Here is a 9295-nt window from a genome sequence, read left to right as displayed (position 1 = left end):
AGGAAAAAAGGTAATTTGGATGAGAGAGTCAATTAAATCTCGGACAGTTTTTCGGACTGTCTCGTCAACGCTATGAGTCTATCAACGTAGTTAATAACCCATACAAATATTTTTGTCTGAAAAATTTTTAAAAGAGTGATACACAGACCTGTTAGTAGTAAGGAAATGCGGGTTCTGCCCCATTGATAATTTTCCATATATAATTTTGATGTGCGTGAAAACTTTTTTGAGTACTTACCTTTTTTGTTGGTTACGTTTTTTAAAATGGCAATCTGTTATGTCCTATAGCGAAACGTGTGAATTCCGTCTTGTAAAATGATTCTTTTATCGTCATCGGCGCTGAATGCGACTTTGTTAATTTCTTCGGTGTTAATTTGGTGCAGATGTGACCGAATGACGTTCATGGTTTCGAGCTGTTCTATTCTAGTTTCGAGGCATTCTTTGTAATGGTTATGTATGATTTTTTTTGGATAATATTTTTCTTGACCCCTTTGCATCTTTTGTGTTCTTTTTCATGGATCTTGTAAGAGTACAGTTTAGACCGTAGTCCGACAAATTCTTCAATTTGTTTTCCTGCGGTTTCGTCTTTGAACATTCCGATGACCTTTTTGTTAACGCCGGCCTTGAAACCGACGCTTTGAATGGCAGGGTGGTTTTCATCGAAATCGCTCGTGTCAAATCTGCTTACTACGTCATCAGCAATGTCTTTGTAAAAATCTTCCGTTTAGATTTCGTAAATGAGGGAGTCTGTATCAGCCATGAGGAGCTTTGCGCGATCAGAGGACTTTGGCTTGATGTAGTCGTAATGGAATTCAAACATTAAAGTCTTGCTTATATCCAAGATGCACATTCCCAAATAAATGGGCTTGTTGTTAAAGAGCTTTGTTTTTTTCATGTGCACGGCGATCAATTTTTCATCAAAAATGGTGCGACTTTCGAAATAAGCCTTTTTAGACAATTTTGTAGCTTATTTTTCTTTAGTAACCAGTCTGACGTCTACATGATTTTCAATGTTTTCCATGGTTTTTCCAAAGACTGAATTGTTCATCAGTTTGAAGAAATCTTTTTCAAAGTCGTTGGTGGCTTTTGTTCTTAGATCGGTGCTTCGGTCAATATATTCTTTCATCCATGGACTTTCCTCAAATTTAATGCCTCTATGCACCTTTGTAATTTTAAGTCCCAATCGTTCATACAGTTTAAGGTTCGTGTGATGGATGACGTATTTCTCTTTGTTGTTTAAATTTGAAACGAGCTAGTCTACTTTATTGATGGGCTTTCTTTCAGGAGCCAAAGGGTAATCCTTGTGCTCGTCGTGAAGATTTTCAGGGTAATCCAAATCGACTTCTAAAATACCTGGCATGGATTTCCAATTAAAAAGCTTGTCTTCAGTCATCCATTCGAAACCGCAAGTGGGAAGAGGTCATCGCCCATCCGTATAAATTGTTGGCGTCCAAGTACTGTATGAATTTAGACTTTTTGCTAGGGTCGTACGAATCGCCCATGTATTTATTATTCAAAGTTCAATGTCGGTTTGAAATCATGCTGATACCACAGCGTATTCCTTTTTGAAATATGAGCAGCATGTCTGGATCGCTTAGAAGCTCCAACTTTATTTCTGTTATTTTCAAACAAGCATCCCATGCTAGTCCGAAAGAGTTGTAGTACCAAGCGGGGTCGAGCTTGCAGTGTTTCATGCACACATCCCTGAATTTTACATTGATATCTGCTAATATCAGCACGTCAGAGACGTTGTAAAGGTCATGGTAATTTTTGAACGTTTTGCAGCCAAATTTAGCCCACACCGTTTTAGCGTGTGCATACTCTTCATCGCTTATTCCTTTGTCGTTGATCTTGGAGAAAAACGCTTCTTTTGGAGGCAGTTTTGTTTCTGAAAACTTTTCAATCGAGTCCACCAAATCGTAAGGGTAAATGCCTTTTCTTCGCAATAAATCAAACTGCTTTCCGGAGTAATATTTGGCAACGTTTAACATTGATCATTAATCAGATTTTTAGCCAAACTGTCTAAACTGTAAGCCATGAATATGAAGCTGTCGATAAATCGTAATTTTCGCCATATTTCATGTGTTTCGCCTTTTTCATCTTTCCACTCATCCACTTTGATTTCTTTCGAAAAGCTGATTTTTCTTCATTGTTAGGAATGCATTTTAGTTTTCCAGCCAATTTCTTGATGAAGAAGTGGCTGTCGTAACCGGACAAATTGTGAGACACGACCGGTATGAATTTTGGAATTTTATAATCCAAGTTGCAATTTTTGTGAGCAGCTCCTCGGTACTTTCCAGTCAAATGACAGTGGTCTAGTACTTTGTTATTTTCGAGTCTTTTCTCGCAAATATGGCAGACGGTTGCAGCTTTAAAATGCTTTTGTTTTTCGTAGGTCATGATAGCTTTTCTTTTATATTTGTATTTATTGTAAATTTTTTGGACGTCTTATTCGAGACTGTTTATAAATTTTTGTGCGACGTCGTCATTATCGCTTTCTGCTGTGTACGTGACAGTCTTTTCTTTATAAACGTTTTCGTCAGGGTCTTTAACAATGTTGCGGAAGGAGCTCGGAGCGTGCTTTTGAAATTGTTTGGTGTAAGACTTTTTATCATCATACTTAACATCTGTATTAACAGGCTTGATGAAACTTTCAAAGGAACCCTCATCGACCTGTTTTTGTTTTGAAACTGAATGGTTGTACTTTTTTTAGGAAGTTCGATTCGAACCGAACTGTGGTCATTACAGTAAGGCTGATGCTTGCGAAGCGCCTCTTCAGAGTCGTAACATTGTAGACAATTTCTACAAAAATATTTCTTTCTTTTACTTTTTAATGCTGAAGAGGATGCATATCGGCTGAAACTTTTAATGAGGCAATAATGGTTGGTGTCTTCGTTTGAAATGAGCAACAAATCGATTTCTTTTATTCTGCCGTAATGTTTTATATTCGTAAAGGGTAATGTGAGGAGGGAAGATGAGGAAAATTGTAAAAATTATCTTTAAGTTTTCACCAGACTCAAGCATATAACATTCAAACGAGGAAAAGAGTAAGTCAACCAAAAAAACACCAGGTGGACACACATGTCTAATAACATGAAAAATGAATGAGTCCCACCATTAATCATTAAAACTGTTTTCGCAAACACGATTAGAAATACAATGATGTTAATCTAATTAGTAAAGTTCTCGAAAGTTCTGTAGCCTTGCTGAGACAAAGACTAATAAAAAAAAAAAAGAAAACTTGTAAAACCTCTCATATAAATAAATGATTAAGCGAAAAAGAAGAAGAGTTAAAAATAACGATTAAAAGGCGTACTCATGGAGACTTATTCAACCGGTCATGATAAATAAATGATGAATGAGTAAGGCAACGAAAAACAACCAAAAACTATAAAAGGTGGGGAGACAGAGAGGGAGACAAGAGGGAGACGAGGAGGACGAGAAGGAGAAGAAGGAGAAGAAGATTTTAAGAGAAAAGAGCTTAAAGAGATTTTGTGAAATTCTCCTTATAAGAGAATCTGATGAGAAAATAATTTTAAGAGATATTAAAGAGGATTTTAAGAGAAAAAGAGTTTTTGAGGATTTAATGAGAAACTTATGAAAAGAATTTATGGAAAATTTAATGAGAAACTTATGAAAAGAATTTATGGATAATTTAATGAGAAACTTATGAGAAGAATTAATGGAGAATTTAAAAGAGAACTTTATGAGAAGAGTTGGTAAGAAAATGTTTGAGTAACTTTCAATTTACGTTATTATAAGTACAAATGTATTATTATTTGTATGAGTTAATATTAAGAGAATATATATGTTGATGAGAAATAATTGAGAATATTTATTAAGAAAAATAAGTAAGAGAAGAAAAATCAGTCGTAAGTATTTTTACTTTTGCTTTCATTTTAAGTAAGGCAATATTATCATTATAAATATTTTTATTATTGCTTTATTTGAGTAATTAATTTTTATTAAAAAGTCTGATGCTCCACTGACAGTCCTACCTCACATTCTATCACTCTCTATATTTGCGCTACCATTACACTTACATAGAACCACCTCAGTCACATTTAATAATCATCAACCTTAACATAATTAACATAAATAAAATAAAATAAATTAATAAAATCCGCCGCCCTCACAGTAAGGTTTTTTGTTTTCGTATCCAAAAACGTTGACACTAATGTATGGATTGTTTTCCTCAAACTTTTCGATTTTAGGTAACTTGACTGGAAAATCAATTCCTTTCAAATCAAACTCTTCAGACTTTTCAATCAAGTCTTCATCAATTCTTCCGTTATTTTTATTCTTCAGATTCAGCTTCCTGGTGACGCACCATTTAAAGCATTCATCGTCTTCGTTTTCCATATTGATAATTGCCTTTTAGTTTTTCAGGTTACTGTCCAGCTGAGGGGATTGTAATTGATCATGTTAATGTCCATTCTCAAAATGGCGGACACTCTCCAATTTGATCCCTCCTTGTTGTAATTAGCCATGTTTTCTAGAATTCTTTCTTTCGCTGTTTCATAACTTTCTCCCAAATCCGTAGCCTCCAGCACAACTTCATACTTGGATAAATGGAAACAGTGCGAGTGGTTTCTTGTCCAGTGGAAATGCTCAAACGCGTCATTTCACACGTCAAAACAAGGTTTAATTTTTTATTTCTGTTTCCTCCCATGACTTTTATCTCTGGCTCTTTTGCCATGTCTAAAAAGGTAGAAGCGTCTTCATAATTTCCAACGACTTGATGTGAAAATTGCTTGGTGACATAATTCAGCGCATGATTAGACAGTGTAAAATGAATGAGAGGTTTGTAAACTGCTGTGCGCGCAATGGATTTAAGAGCCATTGATTTGAGAGAGTCTACTTTTTTTCGCACTTCGTTCCCCACATGGCTTACTGTACCAGGAGCAAGTACAGGCGTTGAATCTGTAACATTCTTGTCAAGGATGTGACGCAGAGTAGGAACCGGTCTTTGAGCAGCAGGTGCAATAACGACAGGATCGTCAATAGTCATTAGATCTTTAGGAGCAGGACGAGGAGCAGGAATCGGTCTGACAACAGCAGGACGCGTGACAGGTCGCGTGTTTTTTATTGCTTTCACAAGCTTGTCCTTTTTCATTTTTGTATAACCTTTTATCGCCCGGTCTTAGGCGTCTTTTCGCAATTCTTTTAATGTTTTGTTTTCCATTTTTAATAAAGAAAAAAATTTATTTAAGCTGTTTCAATTTTTAAAAAAATTTTCAGCAAGATAATTTAAATTTCCAAAAAATAGAATTTAAATTTCATACCGTTTTTTCAGGTCTCTTAATAATTTCTAATTTATATCCGTCTCGATTTTCAAAGTATTGCCAGTTTTTTCCAGTCACTTTTCTCAATTTATAAGCGGATTTGTATTCAGCCACTTCACCCGTTTCAATGTGGGTCAGTTTTAAAATATAAGGATTATTCCTGATGTTTTCTAACCTTTTCCATTTAGGGTCAATGGGCTTTCTTTCCTTTGGTGGTTTTACTTTTTTTTTCAAGTACTTTCGGTCTCCCCACAGGCTTTTTTTCTCTCGTTTTTTCCATTGGCACATTTTTATCGATTAGATTATTTTCAATTGCAATCAGTGTCAGCGCCACCAAAGTGCCTGACGTTTTTGAAATATTGTTTTCTTTCAACAACCTTTTCAAAACCTTTCTCGTGTATATCATCTTTTTCATTTGTGCTGAAATTTATTTAAGTCAATTCAATTTTTTTAATTCTACCGTGGAAAGAATTAAAAATTATTTCAAAGTGGGTCCGCTGGTCAAAAATAATCCATGGTCTTAACTTGAAGCAACAGGTCCATACCCTTTCCTCTATCGTTAAAACTGACATCCTAACACTAATATCTCCTTTTACATATAATAATTGCTCAAAGAAATTTTTAGTTTTATATACTTCATGAGCAATTTTATGTAGTTCAGAGTGTCTTTCCCAATTGTTAGACAAAAATACAGAATCGCGACATGTTTCATGTTTCGAATAGTGCAAATTTCTTTTATTGACATATCTATGATCATTCTACAAAAGGCTCGCTGGTAATCCTTTGGAAGATTTCTGGCGTTGTGCAAGAATTCAATTAAACTTTTCGAATTAGTCGGAGGAGGCACCGGTATGACAGCAACAGGTGACTCGTCTGAATAAACAAATTCAATCATATACTTATCACCTAATTCATCAAAACAATGGTTTCATCAATTACATTCATGTCGTTTTTCATCTTTTTTATTTGTGCTGAAATTTATTTAGCTCAAATTCAATTTTTTTAAATTCTGCACATTTCAGCCCGTTTTTTTAAATTCTTTTTGGAGAATTAAAAATTTTTAAGCAGCAGGACTACACATTCTCATTTCTTCTGATATAAAAATTTCAAACATTGTTTTAACCCTTAATCTTTGTCTTTTTTCCTCTTCATCTTCTTCCTCCTCTTCCCAGTCATCTGAGACCAATTCCATCGTCTGCACCCTACCGAATTCATTTAATGTAAATTTATATATATTACCAGATTTATTAATCAGAATTATCTCATGACCATCTTCCGAATCATCTTCCAACCTATTCACAAAGACCAATTCCAACGTCTGTGCAACACCTAATTCATTAAAGGTAATTTTGTATATATTTCCCCATTCATCAAACATCATCTGATCGTTTTCCATCTTTTTCATTTGTGCTGAAATTTACTTAACTCAAATTCAATTTTTTTCATTTCAACACATTTTCTTCACATTTTAGCAATTTCAAAATTTTCTTCATTTCAGCACATTTTTTGACTTAGCTGTTTTTCAAAATTCGGAGATTTACGCAATTTCACGCTATTTCAAAATTTACACAATTTTCACAATTTCAAAATTTTCGTACACGACATCGAGCGCGTTAAACATGACCATTTTTAGTTTTCCAACATTTCTTTTTTTCTCCTCAAAATCGCAGTCCAAACGAAGCACGTATCTGTCAATCGCTCTCATTTTTTCTCCCTTGTTCAGGTTTTTCCATTCTTTGTTGTGCTCTTTTTCCATTCGCGAAAATTAGTCCTCGTCGCTTTCCCTCAAAAGTGTGTAGAGCTAATTTCCTTTTTCGGTGACAAAAACGGAACCTCGAAAAGTTCCAAATGCAAGAAGCTCAAGATGCTTTTTCTTGACCCTATCGGTCTCTTTTGCGCTGCACTCCAGAAAAAACGGATAAAAGTCATTTATTTTTTTATTGCTGAAATATCATTTTAGGTCGTCCCACAGGTCTTTTCTCCTTCATGTCTTCCAATAATTCGCTTTTGTCGATCAGATTGTTTTCAACCGCAAGCATCAACAGCGACATTTTGCTTTTCGACGTTTTGGAAATGCCGTTTTCTCTCAGCAACTTTTTCAAATCCATTTTCGTATACCTCATTTTTTAATGAACAAATGTTATTTCCAAATAGAATCAATAAACAACGTTCATTTTTTTCCCGTCTGATTTAATCCTGAGCATTTTGTCAGAGACCACGACGGCAAAGGCTTGAGTGCCTGCATGAACGTTTGCATTAAAGGTGGCCTTGATTTGCACGTCCAGCACTGTCGATTTTAACCTCTCGGCCTGCTTGCTCACATCAAAAACAAAAAGGGGACAAATGTACCTGTAATTTAAGTCGGTCATATTTGGCTGTGCCACAATGTCGCCGATTCCATAAAAATTATTGTCAAACTTGGAGGCCTCTCTGTAAGCCCTCGAGAATTTGTTGTATTTAAAGTCCAAGTCGTAATCGACCGCAGGGTACCTCTCGATGTTTAAAGTGACGTACATGTTTGCCGTCCCTATTTGTCTGGAATCTAACGATGACGTACCTCAGTCTTTCGCTGGCAGATCTGGCGCTCAGCCTCCAACTAAATGTATTGGACACGGGCACAGAAATGGTGTCGCTCTGTCTGGACCTAAACGATAGTGGCACATCCACTTTTGATTCGATGATTTTGTAAAAGATTGTTGCTCTCCAAAAGAGAGAGAGTGACATGAGGCAAAAACAAGGCCGATTTGGTCAGGTCTACTTTTCCTGCGCCTGTTGCATTTGCTTTAAAAATCGCATCAGTGTCGCTCTTTCTCGCAAAAGTGATCGTGTGCTTAAATCCCTAAAGCACTTTGTTATAATCGTCGCAAAATCCAAAAATGTGCTTCAACGGATGCAGAACGAAAATGTTCTTTTATCGGCGGGCTGCTTAATGATGTAAGCATGTCTGTTTATAAACCCGGTTTTGGTGGTAAGATCTGAGTCCACTGTCGTGTCTCGCTGCCACAGCTGATTCATGCCCTCGGATATTTGGAATTTCACCAGATATTTAAGATAGCCAAACATGGTGGTGGATTGACCTGGACTGTATATGGTTTCCACTTCTTGATTCGACAATTGGTAGGAAATCTGGCTAAACAGGTGCATGATGCCATTGTTTGCAAAAGTAACGACATCCGTATCCGCGTAGGCCGTTCCATCCGCTTTTAAAAGCCTTCCTTCGACCATAAGATATGCCTCAGAGGGATGCGTGAACAAGTCCTGCTGCTCAATGTTGATTCTTATTTCTCCAATATTATTTAAGTTGGTAATGACCGGTTCGTATTAGTGAAATTCAAATCTCTCGATTCCTTCATCGATCATTGTTTTTTCTGTAAAATTTAAAACTTCGGAATTTGCCATTTTTATATAAAAAAAAGAAAAAAAATTTTAGACCATTTTCATGCCGTTCCAATTTTGACGAGGTCTTGTATTCTGACGGCGTTTTTATTTTTCAAAGAGCCTCCAAGCATGAAATATTCGTCTATGAAGCTTGGCGCTGCTGTCGCAAGTTTGTTGTTCACCATTCCCGAAATAATGTTTTTGCTTTTTTGAGTAATGGGAGGAGGGAATACTAAAATAAAAACGACGATCGATAGAAAAACATACACAAGATGATTCACAAACTCTTCACATAAATAAGTGATAAAGCGTTAGAAGTAAAGTTAAATACAACTGTGGAAAAACGTAAACACGAAGAAGCGTAAATGATAAAGCGATAATAAGAAAAGCTAAAAACAACGATCGGAAAAGACAAAATGACTCGTCCACTATTCACATAAATAAATGATAAAGCAAAAAGAATTAAGTTAAAAACAACAACTGAGAAAAGACGTAAACGTGGAGACTCGTAAACGATAAAACGACAATTAGAAAAGTTAAAAACAACGATCAGAAAAGACTTATACACGATGATTCACCGATCTATCACGTAAGTATACGATAAAACGGAAAGAAGAAAAGTTAAATACAAC

The 9295-nt window shown here is 35.7% G+C and overlaps 1 protein-coding gene across 1 annotated transcript; it reads right to left on the bottom strand.

Moving 5' to 3' along the window:
• Window positions 1-4007: 4007 nt before the first annotated feature.
• On the bottom strand, window positions 4008-8908 carry LOC149883885 (uncharacterized). The gene is made up of 2 exons (XM_090098327.1): window positions 8718-8908; window positions 4008-6158 (listed from the first exon to the last, which is right to left on the bottom strand). Exon 2 carries the CDS (start codon window positions 5114-5116, stop codon window positions 4496-4498), a length of 621 nt encoding a protein of 206 aa, XP_089954453.1. The 5' UTR covers window positions 5117-6158; window positions 8718-8908; the 3' UTR covers window positions 4008-4495.
• Window positions 8909-9295: the final 387 nt, after the last annotated feature.

The sequence above is a fragment of the Hydra viridissima genome, unplaced genomic scaffold (assembly GCF_058129835.1).
Source record: "Hydra viridissima isolate aposymbiotic clone 2 unplaced genomic scaffold, HvirCarnegie_v1 scaffold_9, whole genome shotgun sequence".
NCBI lineage: Eukaryota > Metazoa > Cnidaria > Hydrozoa > Anthoathecata > Hydridae > Hydra > Hydra viridissima.
The sequence above is the reverse complement of the archived record's forward strand: the minus strand, read 5'-3'. Positions and strand labels throughout refer to the sequence as shown.